Consider the following 20,646-nt stretch of genomic DNA (forward strand, 5'->3'; position numbering starts at 1 on the left):
TCAGGCTGATAATTCTGATGAGCTGTCGGACACGGGTCGGGCTAGGGCCTGAGCGTCTCGGGCCAGGGCCGGGCTCGGGCCTAGATTTGAGGCCCGTGCAGGGCTCTACTTTTAAATAATAGTACAGAACTGAAATATTTTTAAAACATAAAAATCTATTTATTGTAAAACTTTGTTATTTTAAGATAATAGGGGAGCAAAAAACATATTTAATTAATCAAAAATGTGGAGACTCCAACCAAGAGCAGTTTAAATATTTGACTCCACGCACACCAGACTGGTAGAGACAGGGACTCTCCTCCGGTTTCCCCAAGTCTCTTGGGGTATTCAGTCTGAATTCAGGAAACCATGTTTTATTCATCCTCTTTCCAGCACAAGACTGCAATCTTCGCCAAAAAGCATGATTAACATCAGTCGCTTTCTACTCTGCCTTTCTTCCATCACATTGAAAAAATGGTGACAGATGGAATGGAACAAGGTGATGAAAGCAAAGGAATATGTCTTTCGCTTAAATTGCCTTGTTCCATTCCTTCTGTCATCAATTTTCCAGTCTCACTTTTGCCTCTGACAAGTCACCATATGCGTTGTAGATTTGGGCCTCCAACCTACCTAATTCACACCATCCCACATGTAATACAAGACAGTTGCCACCTGCTAGCAACAGTACCAAGATTTAAGCTCAGGAAATAACCTTCAGGGAACATTTGTTTTCCAAAGAAACGCCAAACAGACTAGCGTATGCGCGTGCAGGGTGCTAGAAAGTGCTCCCACACATTTGCGCTAACAGCGGATTCCTGTCTTTGTAAGCATACCCCTTTTCAAAGATTAATTACCCTCTTCTATAATTGATGCTATGTTTATGTGAAAGAAAGGAGCCACTAAATAATGCATCTGCAGCCAGCAGCTCAGCTGACGTGCTCAGCAGCTATGCAAACTCAGAGCGAACGTGAGGCAGACTGACCCACTGCTCACGCCAGCAAGATGACAAGAGAATGGAAAAGGGTCCAAGAAGAAGCTAGCAGAGACCTATGTTGAAACCAGTGGACTAGAAGCAGCTAAAAATAGGTCAGTCTGAGATCAGAGTATAATCGAACCAGTCTGACTAGACGGCACCTGACCTAAAGCACACCTCTGAGGAAGATCAGATCGCGCTCAGAGAAGGTGATACAAAGTGTTTAGTCTTAGATTAGAGCAGTCAACTACTGGGAAGGACAGCAGGTCTGGACTGAAGGACTACATGGCCAAATGTCCCAAGCTCTTATCTTAAAATATGATTTAAGTGACTGTAACTACTTAAATGGTCCAAAAGATTATTTTAAAATGCACATGCCAAGAAATGTACCTCCAAATGGTCAAATGGTTTTGATAACATTTGCAAAAATACATATATAAATAAAAATGATGACTCTCAAAATGTCCTGTGGTTTAAAAATGTTAACATTTTCCCTACACCTTAATATTATTATTCAAAAGGTTGTTTTTTAAATGATATTATTATTACTGAAATTGTTATAATTATTATTTAATTATAAAATCAGTTAACATTTTTTGGGGGTCATAATAGTTAAAAAAAAAAAACAGTACAGTAGACAATATTTTTTTCAAATGTTTATAATATTATTTAGATATAATATATTTTAACAGCACTGTTTCACTGCTTATTTTTCCAGAAGAAATAGTAATAAAAGATGCCAAAATACTCAATGTTTTCTTTTAAAGAATTTTGTTCTAATGAGCTTTTTCCTTTTTTAATTCATTCATTTTGCATCAAGACAGTTGTAACATCATTAAAGTTTTGACTTCACACGGAATATGAAAAAAAAAAATTGTTACATGCACCAAACATCAAATAAGTATATTAAAATCACTGTATGTATGACTTGAATTATAAATAAACAAGTAAAGGACCACATAAAAGTAAAAAAACAACAAAAAAACTCTTTGACCCAAAAGTGGGATTAAAGAAAAGCAAGAGCGCAAATAATGGCAGGAAAAGATAGATTATAAACAGAATTAATGGATGAAGCCAAGGAAAGTGCCGTTTTTTCTTTCCGAAGGTTTTCCAAGACTTTCCTTCTCACCCTCCGTCCTGAACCTCCAGAAGGAGGAGGTCTGAACAGGTTCAGGGTTTGCTGGGAAGACTCGGTCCCTGATGTCTCAGATAAGGAGCCACAGTTGTGCTCTGTCAATAATTGTGGAAAGTCCTCCTAGACTCAGAAAAGTGTTAAGGAAAATCATGGTGACGTGAGATTGTTTAAAAGTGGATCTGTGTGAACCTCTTGAGTGAGCGCGGAGTACAAAGCATAACTTGTGTTGTGTTTCGACTGTGATGGTGAGATTGTGTGTGTGCTGGGGAAGGCTACTTCCGCAGGAAGCACTGTATACTTTCTTTCCTGACCATTGTTTACGGTCGTTTTTTTCTGATAGACAACAATGGGCAAAAATGGCATTTAGTTTTTTTTGGGGAGGCTGATTATGAAAAGTTTAGTGAGCTTGATGAAAGAGCGAGAGGCTGAGGGTGGGTTCACTGTAGTCCAATCACTACCTGACTAATAGGGAGGCTGGGAGGGTCCACATCCTCTTCCCTTCAACAAAACACTGAAAAAGAGTGTTTTCCATCACTGGTTCAAAATTCAGCTCTACATAACTGTATATTAAACATTAACTATATACGTTGCATCGCTGAGCAGGTTGGACAGACAAATTGCTTGTTGCTGGAAGTTGCTTGGTTAGGAAGTGTGCAAGATGAATATTACTGCAGAGTAAAAGGCTCATAATGATTTGTTTTCTTATTTGAGTTTTTGTAGAAAACCCATTCAAATGGATGCTTTTGCTATGGTTAGTCTTGGACAGTCTTCTAGCTTGAAAAGACCTTGTCTAGACGTAAAATCCAAAATGTTATATTTGGTGAGATCTAAAACTGAAAAATGACGCAACATCAAATAAGGTCATGAGAAACTTACAGTACTTATGAAAACAAAGACAATTCTGACTTTTAATACGTCACAGAAAACCAAATGTTTAAGTTGGCACATGTCCTTGACCAACAAATGTATGTTGTTTTTTACACTGATGTGTACTTTTGAAGTTAAATTGTCCATGAGATGAACAAGTGCTAATGCAAGTAATTCCCAACCAAAGATGATTATCAATGTACTGTTAGAAACTTTCACATAAATCTACATAAAGTAAAAAAAAAACATGAATGCATTCAACATACACAGGCACAACTCAACCATACATTTTCTCAAACAATAACAAGCATTCCAACACGATAAGATAAGTTCACATTTATTTCCTCAGTGCAGATATACCAGAATATAAATATATTATTGACAATAATGTTCTAAAACATGACATCATTACAAAATTTGCGGTACATCACATTAGTACCTCAGCTACAGTCCTACACACCAGACAACTCGTTGATATGCTGAAGAAAATATGGAGAAGCAGATCAATTTTCTTTCAAAAAATTTTGTTAATCACAAAGACTTTGTGGTGCGTTCATATTTTCTTGCAAATTGCAATTACATTTGGAATGCATTACAGTGAAAGGCAAAAAAAATAAAAATTATCCAGTTATACGAATAAAAGCGGAGATCATGAGCAATTCATTAAAGGTCCTGGGCACTGCAAATTTAACAGACTTTTAAAACATACATGATTAAACTCAAAGACGACACAAATGTATCGAGAGGAGTGTGTGTGTGTGTGTGTGTGTGTGTTTTGTGCAGGGAGAAAACACACACTGTTCCAGCTCAGCCCTCCATTTTCTGCGAAGGCAAGGGCCGACTGGTTCCTGCGTCCTAACATGGCACATCTTGGGAGATTTTCTCCCTTGAGAGCGCTAGCCCTTGACTTTGATTTCAAGAACAGAGCAGTTTTCCCACAGGAAAAAAAAAAAAAAAGAATCCTTTGGCATCATAAAGAGAACAAAAACAAACGAACGCTCTCTGGCATCAAAATGTCCTAAAAGTTTAAATGTTTCCTTTACCCATGACAGAAGTACCATCATCTATGAAGCAAAACATGCAATGTTGACACCTGTTTAGGCAACATCAGAGCCTCAAAATCCATTCTCATGTCAAAATATACAATTCCATTAGCAATTCATAAAACCTACATACACTCCAACTTACAATATCCTTCAGACAGCAGAAATAACCTCAGAAGACAATATCTGAAAATACAGATGTGCATGCTTCAAGATCCAGATTTTAACAGAAAATGAAGGAGAAAACCCATCTACAATTTCATTTTTATAGAAAGAATTAACTGGCGACCAATGAGAAAAGACAGCAGAATTAGTCTGAATTAGAGCAACACATGGACGGTTTCTCAAAGTTCAACCAATCCAAATGCTTAATACACAAGAAAGGCAGTTTCTTAAGCATGACCATTAAATCTTGGCCATTTCATCTGATTCCTTAAAATGAATACAGGGATATTTTCTTAAGACAAGAGGGAGAAAGCAGTCTTGGGTGAGTCCAGAGCTCCAGGGGCATTAAAAAGTCCAAAAAGCAATCAAGACGAATGTTAAAAACAAGTTCTTTGACTAGACATGCGCCTTTGTTCTTGTAATGCACATAAACATCCATGCACGTGTGTACACACACGGTCATGTGCAATCAATAAAGCAACGGCTGGGTAAATGGCCAAACTGAGATACACAAATTCTTTCAGCTCTGGTTCAAAAACAGCACATGGCCAGAGGCCGTAAGATCAAGATCTACATTTGAACAAACAAGCTGGGACACTAGGAAAAAATAAAGCCATGTTTCTATTGTGTGTGATATGTTTTCTCTCGCTCTACATCTCTGTCTAGTGATTGGAAGTATTGCACAATGCCCTGCCATGACATAGCAGTTCATTCTTTATACGTCTCCTATCAAAATCTTGACCAAACACTTAAGGAGACATAAGACACTTCTTCACATCACAGTATTATAATTATGAAAGCAAGTCTTCAGTCTTTAACTGAAGTGACATGGCATAGAAACTAGACCCATTTCCAACAGTCATACTACTGGTTTTGGTGATAAATTGAGAGCATTTGTCCATGGTGTCATTTAAAAAAAGTATTTGGGAATATGCCACAATACATAACCCTCTCCAATGGAAAACATTCTCTTAAAACTATTTAAGAGAAGGTAAAGGTCATAAATGCTATTAGATTTAATACAAAGAGGAATGTAGACTACTTACTAATCTTACTACAAACAATCAATCCATTCGAAAACAATTAATACATTTTGTAGTTCCTCTATCTATATATTACATAACAACTCCATCAGAGAACACCAATAAATATTGTTACTTTGGTCAGCTAAGAGGACAATGCTATCTGTATAAAAAAAAAAGTTTTAACAGTACCATCCAAATTAGTGAATTTATGATCATAGTCACAGCATGAAATAAAAGACAAAGGGCATGATTTTCAATGCCCTCAATTTTCTTGGCACCTCCACATATTAATTATGTACATGTGTCTGTGACATAAAGATAAATAGTACGGCGCAGCTAGATACAGTTTGTTTTTGATTCATTGGGACATGCAGGACTCTATAAAAAACATTTGCCTGATATCAAGTTTTGATATCGGTTTCAGTAGCTTTTCTTCTGATCTCCATTTTATCCATTAAGTGTCCACCACATCAGAGACCTTTACCACTAAGGCCTTGTTCATCTTAAGGACCGTATGATGGAATTAAGCAACTAACATCTGTTTTGGTCATGTGTTCCTGTGTTGTGCTTAACTGCATTATACAATGTTTTAGGTGTGATTGTGCATTTGGACAATGCATTTAGACAGATGTTCCCCATTCCCCTTAACCATTCATTCCTACCACTAAATCCCATTGTAACCAGTGGAAGTGAACCAAGCATGGCAAGAGAGTTGCACACGACTGACACTACAGGGCAGAGGGCAAGTCCAAGAGTCATTTTGTCCAGCAGACATTACAATCAAATTTAAATCCAAGTTGAATCAAATAAAATACTCCAAGTATTTTTCCAAAATGACTTGAAGGATGTAAAGCCTATAGAATAAGAGTTGAAACTAGGGGTGAAGGGATCTTGCGGGGTCCAGGTAAAAAGTTAAATCTCCAGTGTGATCAAGGTTTAGAAATGATTCCGTCAAAATAGGTCATCTGTTTGTTGTTGTATTACTGCGTTTTTCAAGGATGATGTCCTCCGACTGGAGGCGTGGTTTTGTAATCCCTGCATGGCTTTAAATCAGCAGAAAATGGGAAGTCCATGTAATTGTGGCACTGCTTGCGGGCTGGGGGTCGACTTCTGTTCTTTGGGAAAACGGCTTTTTAAAAATTCCAATTGTGACTGCTGAAGGTCAAGATTTGTCACTGGTTCAAAGACAAAAAAAAAAAAAACACTGCGGATCTAGCAAACACATTCTTCCACTAAGAGCATGGTAGGGATCAGATTATCCTCAGAAATTCAGAGGCAAGAATCAGATATTACTAGTAAAAACAAATAAAATCATGAGTTCAAAACCAGGTCAGCCCTTGGAAATGCTTTTAAACTTAGCAAAGTCTTTGACCAGAAGATAATTTTAACATCTAGTCAATAATATTTAAGGTTGTATATCAGTCAAGCAGGGATCCTTCTTTTTCCCCTACATATAAACACATGTGCGCCAGTTAACAGGAGAAACCGAGACTAATGATGTCACTAATGAAAACTATGCTTTTCGCATACAGACAATATTTGTTGCAATCTAAGAACTTTGCAATCATATCTCACAGAATATTTTTCTCCTTTAGTCATTGCTTAATTCATCATTGTAGCAATAACTGCTGAGAATCGTATATCTGCAAACACTGATGAGAATGGCACACTCTCACATACAGTAGCTGCCCACTTCATCTTTAATGACCAAGGTCAAATGTTTTTTTCTTGCTGCCAGGTAATCCTGCAACAAAACATATGGGAAAACAGACCTTTGTCAACTTGCACCATTCAAAATACCTGGCTTGAACTGGGACAGTGCACAGATGCCGAAACAAATCTTCAGTATCCACTTTTAATTTGACAAGACACTTGCCATCAACATCAAGCTCACTATCTAGCCAAAAGATGGTGTTAAACATGGAAAGCAGGGCGCGGAGGTGTTGGTGGATCTCCTAGGGACTTCTTGTTGTCACTACGTTGCAGACAAATCAGGCAGAGACGCTTGAGTCCTTTGCGGAAGGCGCTGTTCGACAGGCTGTAGATGAGACAGTTGCAAAAACTATTGCTAATTGCCAGCCATGTGGTTATGAATGAGGCAATAGCATGGTGGTATATCCCTGCGCTCTCTAGTAAAAAGTAAATGATGTAGGGTAGCCAAAGCAGGTAGAACACACTGGTGATATGGAAGAGCACCGTGGCATAGCGCTTGTCTGTGCAGGCTTGCTCACCTGGCTCAGGATCCTGTGGGCCAAAGCGAGCTCTCCGGTCGCTGATCTGCCGAGTGTGCTGCCGACAGATTCGAAAGATATGGGCATAGGTGAAGCAAACGGTGAAAGCAGCTGGTGCATAGAGGGCTGTGACAATAAATGCTGTAAAAAGGGGCTGGGTGTCCCAGGAAGAGCAACATTTAAATACATCACCGTGGTACCCTGGCTTGCCCCAACCAAAAAAAGAGGGCAAAAAGATGAGTGCAGAGTACAGCCAAATGAGGGTAATGCAAGTGCGAAGACGGCAGGGTGTGACCAGAGCTGTGTAGGAAAGAGGTCGGGTGATGGCAACATAACGGTCAATACTAACGCATGCTAGAGAAGCCATGGAGACGCTCTTCAACACACAGACCATGTAGCTGAAGACCATGCAGGTGAGTTTCTCATTCACACCCTCCAGTTGGTGCAGGAGGGACAAAGAGGGGATAAGACAGCTGACCCCAACCAGCAAGTCTGCATATGCCATAGTCTGTATAAAGGAGCTAGTGGTATGGTGGCTGAGTAACGGGGCACAGTGGAACACAAAGATAACCACCAGGTTCCCGAAGATGATGAGCACTGTCAAGAAGAGAATAACAGCTATTTCCAGCAGGCAGGTGCTGAAGTTCTGTGAGTAGCCAATGTCCAGCAGGCAAAAGGGTTCTGTGCTATGGTTCAATTCAGTTGCGTTCATCTTGTTCAGGGTGCACTTGGGCACACATTAAGGGTGCTAGTTCCTTGGGGGCCTAGCTCAGCAAAGGCTGCCCAAAGTATGGCTTCCACTGATAGACATGGGGGAGATGTCCGTGCCAGGTGGCTTCCATATCAACAGCAACATGATCCACTAGTCCTTAGTGTCCACAGCAATCCTTATACCAAAGCACACACATGCAGCGACAGTATCTTGAGGAGAATCAGTCACTACAAGCTGTTGTGGTGGTCAGGTGACGAGTCTAGCTTCAACTCCGGAGCAAACCCCAGCAGTAGAGAACATAAACTCCCCCCTCTTAAATCAGTCCCCTACCTTTCCGGGGAGAAGCACAGCTGCGCCTGAGCGGGGCAGGCAGCTGTCAGCACAGGACGCACACAAGGAAAAAAGCAGAGGAAGCAGAGTCCTTGCCACTCTGATCACAAAAGTCCCAGTCGCTCTCAAACAGTTATTAGTCAGGAGGATCAAGCACAACTAAGCAGCGCTGGAGATTCCTCACAATAACGTAATCAAATTGTTTATTCCTACAAATCCCCAAAAATGATGTAATCCAGAGTCTGATGTCTTTGCAGCAACTTCAGTCGTCAGTCGAACGAAGACTGGGGAACCTCTTCTGCACGTGCCAGTCACCCAGCCCCCTCACAACAATGTGATTGGCATTTCGGAGAAGGGGCTCTCCACAGAGGAGCCAGCGTCTGGAATGTAAATGAAGGATAGAGTGCTGTGATGCAGAAAGCAGTCTCTCTCTTTCTCTCCTCTGTGGCACTGATGTATCCTTTTTTCCCTCTCTCTGCTGCAGCAAGAGCACTCAAACTCCTCCCACCCTTGGCTCTAGCCAGTGAGCAGATGTCGGAGCACAAGCAGAGAGAGGCATCCCCTTCCCTTGTCAATCCATACACTTTTTTGCTCATAACCACCTTTCAATCTCTCAGAAATATGAAAAATGCACTGCCTTCAGATTTTTACAGACTCCCTTAACACGGTCTTTCTAATGTAAAACTCATATTAAGGGCTTCATCCTTCCTTTTCCTTCTATTCCCATTGCAATTCCAATGCAACATCCCTCCCTTCACTTTCTCTCTCTCCCTCCTATACGGACACATGCAAAAAAAAAGCAGGAGTCCAAAATGTCCCAGCCATTTCCAAAGTCCCAGAAATAAACCAAGTACATTAATTTCTTATTAGATCAAATAAAACGTTTCATGACATTATAATTCAAATTTAACCCCTGCTTTATGCAGTATCGTGGTTCCTACATTGAGTAACACTACAGCAATTTTTACTGACCAATCAAGAAGCACTAAATCAGATGCATCCTACACACTAATTTTTCTTGTGTATTTGTTTTATATATCAACATGTTATCAGATGAATTCGGTTCAAAGATGGTGACATCGGAGATTGGCATGTCATTAGAATTCATTTCTGTGATGTAATTTAGTTATGACTCAGGACCATATAATCCACAATTTGATTGGTGCATTAAATTCCAAATTAAATGGATAAATAAAATAAAAAAATTCAGCAATCTTCCACTTGCTCTGCCTCTACAGCAACTCTCATCAATGGCTGATGTTGCCTTTTTATTTTTCAACCAATTATCACAACAGATAAAATCCCATCCTATATTTCTTTCTTGCTCTATATGCTTCTTCACTTACACTGCAGAGGTAAAATGCATTGCGAATACTTTCACGTTGACAAGAATTTACTGAACTTCTATCTGCCTACATGTCAAATAAAACCATCTATTCTGATTAAGGTCTATAAGAGATAAGAGAAAGGCTGTCCCCATAGTGATGAGAAGGTGTCAGCTAAGTCCAGCCTGACTCAGCAGCTCGGAGAAAACACAGCAAAAACAAACAGCACATATTCATTGCTTCATTGAGTGAAACAGCAGCTTTACATCAGTAGCAGCCAAACTCCCAGCCCCATAAACCTGGAGAACACTGCTGCCGCAGAGGCCAGCCAGAATCCTGCCGTATAGACCACCCAAAGCCTTGATCCATAAACCCTGCACAATCCCCTGGGTCTAGACCATTCAGCGTGACATTAACCCCACAGAGCAGCAAACCTATTTTTGTACAGACAAGTATGCTACTATTTGCTATATTAAAAGGTCTTCTATTGAACACAATGAAGTTCAAGACTATCTGTTCCCTATTTTGTTAAGTCACGCTTGGCACTGAGACGGATATTTATTGTGGTGTGTTTAGAATGCCGGGACTTGAAGTGAGAAGAGGTGCAGGCTGCTGCAGACTAACAGGCCAGGCTTTGTGTTAGCTGTTTGTTTTTATTCACCGCATGGGGTGGTGTATGAGGAGTGTCTAGAGAAATCTGTGTGTATGTCTGACCTCTGTGTCTGTGTTTATGGACACTGGAACATCTGCTAATAGTATGAGCCAAAGAAATGCAGCCTGACAAACATGCTCGGGTGTGCAGATGGGTGCAGAGTGAACCAAGGATCCAAAATCTGATGCTTGTTACCATATTGATTGCAGACGATACTTATTCTTTTGACAACAAAAAAAAAAACAGAACTAGAGCCATAGGGATGGGGACTGACTGCAAGTGTAGAGTCCATGCCAAATTGCGGGGCATTATAGAGTTGATTGCATTTGCAAAGTCACCACTGAAAAATCTAGTAGTTATTTAAAGCAGTAGTTCCCAACCAAGTTGGTCCGAACATGCTTTAAACCAGTGGTTCTCAACATTTTTTCCACCAGGCCGCACTATGGTACAAGTGTGAGTCTCGTGGGCCGCATGCATATCATTTACATATTATGTCACCAATACAAACCAACCTTATTTATAATATTATAGCCTAAATATTATGATATCTAATATTAATCGATATCTAATTACATTCACTGAAATAATTCTACTCCCCATAAATAAAACACATGATGCTGTTGGGAGCTAACCAATTTTGTGAAATTCGGCTCGAAAGGAGTAACAGCACATTGAGTTGCGATTGTAAGATGCAGTCTGTAAGACGTGCACAGGAGCAGGACTTGACGCGCGAAATTGCAGAAAATATGTTGATTCAAATATGGAAAGCACTTTAGAATTTAATAATATGAGATTCTCTCCAGAGATTTGCCACATTTTAATTAAGGATGATTGCTGCGTACTATGGGTGTTTCCATTTGCCTGAACTTCTTCAAGTCAGTTGCGGGGCAAACCAAAAATCCAGCACTCTCCTTCACTACTGATACTGCGACTATTCCTGTTTGTATGTGTTCATTCGCTGGCATTTTCCACATTTCTTTTTCTCCCTTAAAAACAAATTTGTCCATTCTGATGCTCAATTTTACCGAACTAATGGCTGTTGATAACTATTTGAAATGAATTCTGCCTAAGTGCACACTTGTATGTGTTCGTTAAATGCGTAATGTTATGTGAGTTGGTGTGCTGATGTCTGAAAATAATATATGAAAAACAAAATAATTGTACATAAAAACATTAGGCTATAGCTTATATTTCTTTAGTACATTTAAAAATTAATGTAAAAACTCAAATGAATTGTAAAACTCAAAGTTATTTTTTAAAATTGTGTTCAGCATGGTGGGCCGCATTTGAATCCGTGACGGGCTGCGGGTCGAGAACCATTGGGTTGAGAACCACTGCTTTAAACCAATGGTTCCCATTCTCAACAAAGTTACTGGAGCCCCACCAACACTGCGAAATTGTCAAATTTTTTGGCCATTGTCCCAAATTTGTCCCATTTCAGGAACTGGTTTCCTGAATAAGCTGAGTTTGATAATGGAGACAAGCAAATGTGCAGTGTTGGTGGGGCTCCAGGAACTTGGTTGAGAATGGGATCCACTGGTTTCCAACTTAAAACTGATCTACCTTACCTCATTGTGAATCTTTGACTGGAGCCTCACCAACACTGCACATTTGGCATGTCTCCTTTATCAAACTCACTTGATTTTTAACATCTTATATAAAATCAACCATAGTACTTTTGCTTATGCTTAAAGTTTTTTTGTTCAAATCCCTAACCTTACCTTAAAGTAATAAAGGGAGGTTCACATCACATCACATATGAAAGTTCTGTCATCATTTACTCAACCCATTTACTCATTCCATTCCAAACCTGTTACATTCTTCAGTGGCACACAAAAAAAAAGATATTCTGAAGAGTGTTTCAAAGTGTTTTTGTCCATACAATGAACACCAAAACCTCAAAACAACATAGGACCCCAATGACTTTCATAGTATGGACAAAAGCAACACAGAGACATTTTTCCAAACATCATCTTTTGAGTACTTTCACACCCAACCATCTGTCAGTTTTATAAACCTCACATTTTAATAGTACTGGTACTGTACCAGTCACTTCCATGGCAACAAGAGTAAATAAATGAAAAGTCATTGGAGTTAGAAAGAGTGGTAGTACTTGAGTAATACTGTGGAAAAGGTGAAGGCGCTCAGTAAAACTAAATCAAACTTGTCATCACTCAAGTCCTGGTGTTAAGACGTGTCCTGTATTTATGACCCAGCCCTGGTGAAAATCAACACTTGACCTAATCCAGCCATTTGGCCCAAAAATATCAGAGAGAGGTCTGTCTCTCAAAACCCTGAAAATTCTATATTTCTCACCAAAATGTTTATTGGAAGCGGAGACGGACCATTTCATCAATGTCACTTTGTTGATTAACTTGCCGTAAGCGTTAAACTATAAAGAAGCCTGCCAGTTCCGTGATAACAACTCAAAATAGAAATGTGGGCTGTCAATGCTCCATTGAATTAAACACAATGGCAAAACTCTGAGAGCATGGCTATTCTTTGTGCTTTTAAGAAATGAATCACCATGGTTCCCAGGCATCAACCACAAACACGCACGTACAAAGTAAATCATAAGGAACATAGAGAGCATTTGCTGTGTTGCAAAAAACACAAAAAAAAGTTCACAACTTTCCTGGTTCAACTTCTGTTATTATCAAAAAAAAACAACAACAACAACATTGGTGTCAGCTGCAGCTTCTGAATTGGCAATAAGGTTAAGAAAATGAATTAATGACTAATTACACAATGTGAGAGGAACATGTGGTTTGCGGTGTAGCTTTCACTCAAAGCCAATGCGGGATCGTTTTAGCCCTCTTCTACCAGAGTTTAGTGCTCTAGGAGGGCAGACGGTGTAAAGTACAGGTCTGTGATAGCTAAATGAGTGGAAACAAGACCTTTCATCCAGGCTTCATTCTAAAGGCTCTCTGTGAGTCAGCTTAGTGGAGGTTTTGTATAATCTCTTCTCAGAATAAGTAAGGAAATGTAGCAATACTAAAAACAACACAGTTTTTCATGGGAAAATTTTATAAAACACTAGTATGCAATAAATAATACGTTAACTTTTTTTTAAAAACAACAATGCTTTATTATTCATTTAATATAATTATTTTAATTATATTTGTAAATTGTAAAAATGTCAAATTTAAGACAATCTGAACGGCAAAAAAGCAAGATATTATTCGTATTCTGTTTAAATGAAGTTTAAAGAGTTTTGCTTGATAAAGCACTCATAGATAATGTAACCAATCCAAAGTTGCATGCTCTTCTAGACAGATGGGGAAAGTTTTAGGATAGGCTATAACCCATTAATGGCATATAAAATATAATATAAAATCCAGATTATTTCTTGGATGTTGGTGCTGGCTTAGGAGTATACTTGTCTTCACTTAATTGGTACCACACTGTGGATTTGACCATCCAGAGAAAACTACAAACCATCCTTCTTTTTTTTTTTTTTTTTTTACAAGCAAATTTTTTTCCTAACTCTTTAACAAAGAAATCTTTGAGTATTCACAGTATTCATTCAACTCCATGTGTCGCAAGAACTGGCAACACCTACTCTTGTCATGACCAATTCATCTTAAACACAAATGATAACATTGGATCACTACATGAACGCATGCTGGTCTTCAGCACTGCCAGTGTTGGATCAGGAAATTTTCATGGAGATTATTTACTGTTACGCCGTACTGTTCTGTTTTCATGTAATGAAACTTTTTTGTGTACAAGACATCCATACAAAACTTCGACATAACATTGATGAACAGTGGAAAAGGAATGAGTTTAAGTTTTGGCTGAGTTCCCTTCTTTAGAAGGACTTTGGTGATACAAAAGTGGGTTTTGTTTAGTATGGTACGGCTTGAGAAACAAACCTGTACATGCAGGAGCTGCTCAACCTGTTGACCTAACAATCTCACACACACTCAAGTGTGTACATTTAGTTTATTTGGACTTTGAGTGGGTGGGAGAGAGGAACATCTTGTAGCCACATGGGACCTCAATGCTGCGGGACGTGAGCATGTAGCCTAACCAGCAAGCTCTAGATACAGCTGTTCAATGGATGTTTCAGGAAAACTAACCTGTTACACTGATGATACACAGGGCAATTATAGAGCAATTTGGCCAGGCAACTTTTTTTAAGCAATGTTGCTTGGGCACTTTCCCATTTCCCAGAGAATCTGGATACTTAAGATCAGTCGTGGGCCGTGTGCCTCACCTGGTTTCCCATTTACGGCAACATTGCTCAAAAAGTTGCCCTGTGTATCATCAACTTTAGTATTATTAAAATCCCCATAGCAGTCCAAAATTTGGCCACACATGCCAAATACCAGCATTAAATATTTATTACCCACCATTTTTACTGTATTTTTAAGTTATTTAATAATAACTATATTTATTTTAATTAGAGATGCACCAATATTGAAATGCTGGCAGATACTGATAACCCTATATTAACTTTAACGTATTTTAAATTAAGTTACAATTTGTATAAAAAGACTAATCTCTACAAGTAAAATTAGCCAGCAAATCATTGTATCAGAGTATGAAAGACAGGTTTCTTCTAAAGGCATTTAACAATTATATTAAATTATTATTGTTATTAAACATTAACTATGAATAAGTGCCAGACAATGGCAAAGGTAATGTGAAAGTAAGTATTCAATATACTTAGAACGTAAATATTCAATATCAGTCAATTTAAAAAGAAATATTAATATCAATCAAACAATAAAATCACCAATATATTGGGCATCATAAATATTTTTACATAATATAATACAAAAATATAGACAGTGATTTAATTTCATTTTAGTATGCAATATTCTCAATATTTCTTGATAAATGGATTTCTGGAAAGGAAAAAGATCACCAATATCTTCTAGATGGTAAACTTTCCACATAAACGTTTCCATTTTACAGTTTGTAATGCTTTGTTTTGAAGCGCTTTGATAGCTGCTCACTTATGCCGCTCCAAATCACCATCTCTCTCTAGAAATGCACGATTTACAGTCACTTCTGTCATTGCAAATCACTGCCTGTGTGAACATCCCTTGACTTACCCCCAGTAGGTAAAGTTCAAGCCTTTTCTAGTCACGCAGGATAAAGGAAGCCATAATGAACGTTGTGAATTGCAGTGAAGAACAAGTTTTTAACGAGGGACAACCAGCTTTCACATTAGAGACAAATCACATTAAGGCACAAATGGAACAGATTTCTGAGAATAGAGCTCTTGAATGTTTGTTGGGGAAAATGCAGAGACATCAAGCAGAGTAAAAGCTCTTGTTCTCTTGAAAATATCCCAACCACTGTTAGGAACCTTGGGGACATGGTGAAATGACAGACAAGATACAGTACATGCCTCCCTTTGGGTTAAAACAAGGGGTCAAGTAGCACAACTACAACATGCACTGACAGAGTTTGCATGAAGAATTGCTAAACAGGAAGTTATAGTGAATATATGATGCTGCTGCTGGTTTATGTTCTCTGAAGCGAAGGACGCACAGAATCAGCACTCCAGAATGAAAAACACCAGGTTACAAAACTGAAATTTCACAAAACACAAACACAAACGATGTAGATGTAGATTAACATTTACATGGATTCATAAAAAAAGAAAGAAAGTTCAGGCTCTAAATAGCCAATGAGGTCTGATAAAGAAAACAACTTACTTGAGCCCTACATTCTAATACACTTTTACTTGGGCATTAGCTATCCAATGCTACTGTTAATCATATAAAATGATTCTGCCATTACTTGACTATCGAGCAACTCTCAGGAACTCTAGGCCATCTCTCTCCAAACACAGCAATGCATTTACTCTTTTTATTATTAGTATAGTGTGTCATGTGTACTCTTCCATGCCTTGTACAGTGTAGACATAATTATAGCCTTTTCCAAGAAATGCTGTTTAATTAAATTCTTTAGAATCTTGAAAGATGGCCTTTCATATCTGAATGGGCATTTGTTGGTCACATTAAGCAAAAATATGCACTAAATTGAATGCTGAAAATTGTACTGTGAAGAGAGTTGTGCAAAAATACTTTTCAAGCTTGTTGGAGCCATGATGCATTGAGCTGTGGTGTTCGTTTGGGTAAGGTTCGAGTCTGGCTTGCAACATGCACTGATCCCATCCCTATCATCTCTCTCCAAAATTTCCTGTGCTCTCTTGAATACATATCAGTCTAATAAAGTGCCAAACTCCTCCTAAAAGGTCCTTATTCGGTTTCAGTCTTTATTCAGAAAAAGACGTTGCTACTGGAGTATTTCTGTACATAATAAGCATATTGTGAATACACAAAGATGTGCACGTGTATGTGTGTGTGTGTGTGTGTGTGTGTGTGTGTGTGTGTGTGTGTGTGTGTGTGTGTGTGTGTGTGTGTGTGTGTAATGCGGTGCTGAAGTGAAATAGCTGGGCAGTTTGATTATAATAGAATTATAATAGACAGCCTAATGAAAATAATAATTATTATTTAATACATTAATAGGAGAATGAGCCTAATATCGTCTTGACTATTGACAGAGACATCTGCTATCGTTGATATCTCTGACTATCGTCGATACACAATACTATTGTCTGTCGGCACAACCCTAGTTTGTATCATTCATATATACAGCAAAATCAAGAGTTTTGATTAAGTATCTTGTAGATCTATGCTTACTTGAACTGTTTGCCTGAGATTATGGATTATTGGCTTCATAAAACTGCAATATATCGTCAGTAGCCACACTTACTAATTCTGTGTTGCCTGATATGCTTAACGTGGATGTAGCCATTGACTTGCATTTTTATGAATCACCAAGGATGACCGTTTCAGCTAAAAATCTTTTTTACTGTTCTAATGAAGAAAAAAAGTCACATATATCTTGAATGGCCTGAGGGAGAGTAAATTAACAGAAGTAAAATTTTGGGGTGAACTATTCCTTTAAGGCTATGTGTCAGGACTGGGCGATAAACCGATTACGGTAATTAATGAAATATAATTTTACCTCAATTAAAAGACAACAAGAGTTCGATATAATGTGTATGCACCAAAAGCGGAACGAAACCGCGCTACTTATTTGAACCGCATCACAGGGAAAAACTGTGCTGCGTCATATGCACCATCAAAGTCATGATTTGAAACAATATTGCAGAAACTAAGAAATAATGTTTTTCTATTAAGATATTTATTTTGTTTATCTAAAACCTACATCCTGGGAGCAAAAATTAAACATTAAAGAAGTAAAGATTTAAAATATGTTGTGATTGACAGCCATGAAGAACTTTATTGTGATAATCTTTTGGCCATATTGCCCAGTGTCCACCAAAGCATTTTTAGCCAGTTAAAAAAGCCCATATGCTCTTCTCAAAACAGCTAGCATTGAGCGTTTGAGAGCGAGGCACGTTGTTTTTCAGTTGAGACTCTTTTGGTTGCTTATACAGAATGTCTGTGAAAGTAATGTGGCAGTCAACATCATGAATTAAATGTTTTTTTAACCATTACTTTCCATATCAGGATTGTTGTGTAAGTCTGTGGATGCCATCTGGTACAGACATTAATACTACAGGAGAAGCAATATTAACTTCTCCTCTATTGTTGTTCAGTGGGATTGTGTCGTTGTGGCATTTGTCCCACCAAAACCTCTGATCCAAACAAACAAAAGCATTGATAATGCATTATAAGATGCATTAGAGTCAATTCTTTGCTTTGCTTACGTGATCTAATGGTGCACTGAAATGGAGGATGGGAACTGTATGCCTACCTTAGTGATGAGTGTACGGTACTCCTCCACCAGATGGTCATTGTTATGACATCCGGCCAGTAGCTGCCACACCTCCCCTCTCAAGGCCTCTGGAACACCATTGCGCACCAGCGCTGGGAGCTGTTTGGGTCGCACGGCCAAGTTCAGATGCCTGATGAAACATTACAATACCAACAGGGACTCATGGTTACAAATTAATTTCAGCACTGCAATTTAAAGGGAAAGTTCACTTAAAATGAAAATTACCTCATGATTTTCTCCCCCTCAGCCCATCCTAAGTGTATATTACTTTCTTCTTTCAGACGAATATAATCAGAGTTACATAAAAAAAATGCCCTGGCATATATGGCATATTTATAATGGCAGTGAATGGGGGTCGAGATTTTGAAGTCCAAATAAGTGCATCCATCCATCATAAAAAGTGCCCCACATACCTCCGAGGGGTTAATAAAGGCCTTCTGAAGTGAAGCGATGCGTTTGTATGGTTCTTGTGAGACTAGTATATTTTCACCATAGCTTACGCTTCACCAACGTCATCTGCTGGAACGCTACTCTCTCGCGTGAACACGCATACGACAGTAAACAGAAGCTAGAGATTGCGGTTTATCAAATTTTCAATATTATTTTTCTTACTCAAACGCATTGGTTCACTTCAGAAGGCTTTTATTAACCCCCCGGAGCCATGTGGAGCACTTTTAATGACAGATGGATGAACATTTTTGGGCTTCAAAATCTCAACACCCATACACTGCCATTATAAAGCTTAGAAGGGCCAAGACATTTTTTAAATAAAACTCCAATAGTATTCTTCTGAAAGACACTGGGGTCCACTATAGTTTTGTGTGTCTGTATAGTTTTTATTAATTTATTTGTTTTATTTTGGTTTTAGTTTGAGTTACTTTAGTACATCAAAAAGTAAATAAAAATTAGAAATGTAGAAATGCTGCCTTGGCAACTAGCTGAAATAAAACATTTGTATTACATTTTATTTTATATTTTATTTAACATTTATTTAAGTAACGATTATTAGTATCATTTATTTATTTTTAGTAATGATTTGAATTATTTTCAGCTTTACTACAATAATAATCATCTACTGACTTTCATAGTATGGGCAAGCCCGACAGGACAAGACCTTCTCGAGACTATACACACTGTATAGATTAGTGATACTCAGCCTTCCTCACAGACAAAAGTGACTTTCTTGTGTGTGATTTATTCCATAGGACCTTTTACTAAAGGAGAGGCTTACATAAGACCTAACCTGCTAGAGGCATAATCTCTGGATGAGGTCTGCACGTTTACCAGCATTTATTTGTATTTATTTATGGGACGTCTTAAATGTCACTTATGCCTATTTTCCTTCCTGATTAAAAGGAAAGTGCATAATTCCACTGTGTTGTGGTATTCACAAACCATTTCAAACCACTGATATTATCCTGCCAATCACTTAAATCTGACAAACTCAATTGGGATTATTACTGAAAACTTTTTCCTCAAACAAGAGGAACTTTGCTCAGTGCAACATGTCTCATATGAAATTATACTGTCAAAATCGTGAGACATGTGTTTTGCAAATACAAATAGTATATATTAGTTGTAGGAAATAGCAAATGCAGTCACTTACTTTACCTATTCATCAATAATTCATCACAAATGCCACGTAGCTAATTAACGTTAGCTACTTCCGCAAACAACGAGTGACGTCGTTGAGCGTTGAGTACTCTTCTGCGCATGCGGGTCACTTTTGGGTCATTTCACGTTCACACAGGAGATCACAAAAGGTCGCATTTAATTGGAAATGTGAACGGCCTTGCAAAAAAACTCTAATTTTTTCAAAAAATTGGAATTGAGCATTAAGCCCTGCAGTGTGAACGTAGCCTAATGTCTTTGCTTCTGACCTTTGATGATCCAGGTTTATTCATTACACTTTTTAGTGTGAAAGGACTTTTACAATTGCTATAAATAGAACTTCATATATTAAAAACAATCAAGCTCTGCTCAAATTTAAAAAGTAACGCAAAGGTAACGCAAAAGTAACATAACGCATTACTTTCCATAAAAAGTAACTTAACTAGTTACTTTTTTAGGGAGTAACGCAATATTGTAATGCATTACTTTTAAAAGCAACTTTCCCCAACACTGCACAGCACATTAAGTCACTTAACTTAACAACAGACCAAATGAAAACCTCAGCTTCCAAACAAGGAAAGCCAAGGATTTAAAGAGGACAACGAGGGACTAGATACAGATGTGAGCACAACACACACAAAGACACAGCTGTGTTCTTCAGGGTGCATAGACAGCAATTCAGCTCCTGGGATTTTTAATTGAATTCATCTCGAGGTTTTGATTAACAACAATAAGAGTAATGGGAGCGGGAAATAATCTTAATAAGACCCTTATCTGAATTTGACCATCCCCTCCCCCCAAATCTCTCCAGCCCTCTCTTTAAGTGCTCCA

The 20,646-nt window shown here is 38.3% G+C and overlaps 2 protein-coding genes across 3 annotated transcripts in view; both read right to left on the minus strand.

Annotated features, from left to right (window-relative positions):
• Window positions 1–20,646, minus strand: part of LOC132132967 (rab GTPase-activating protein 1-like) — a 78,330-nt gene that overhangs the window by 25,409 nt on the left and 32,275 nt on the right. For both annotated transcript variants that reach the window (XM_059545598.1, XM_059545597.1), the window contains one exon: window positions 18,184–18,334. In XM_059545598.1, the coding sequence (XP_059401581.1) occupies window positions 18,184–18,334 (151 nt within the window). The remainder of the gene's footprint in view (window positions 1–18,183; window positions 18,335–20,646) is intronic.
• Window positions 6,011–8,957, minus strand: LOC132132761 (probable G-protein coupled receptor 21). The gene has a single exon (XM_059545284.1). It carries the CDS (start codon window positions 8,128–8,130, stop codon window positions 7,102–7,104), a length of 1,029 nt encoding a protein of 342 aa, XP_059401267.1. The 5' UTR covers window positions 8,131–8,957; the 3' UTR covers window positions 6,011–7,101.

The sequence above is a fragment of the Carassius carassius genome, chromosome 49 (assembly GCF_963082965.1).
Source record: "Carassius carassius chromosome 49, fCarCar2.1, whole genome shotgun sequence".
Classification (NCBI taxonomy): domain Eukaryota; kingdom Metazoa; phylum Chordata; class Actinopteri; order Cypriniformes; family Cyprinidae; genus Carassius; species Carassius carassius.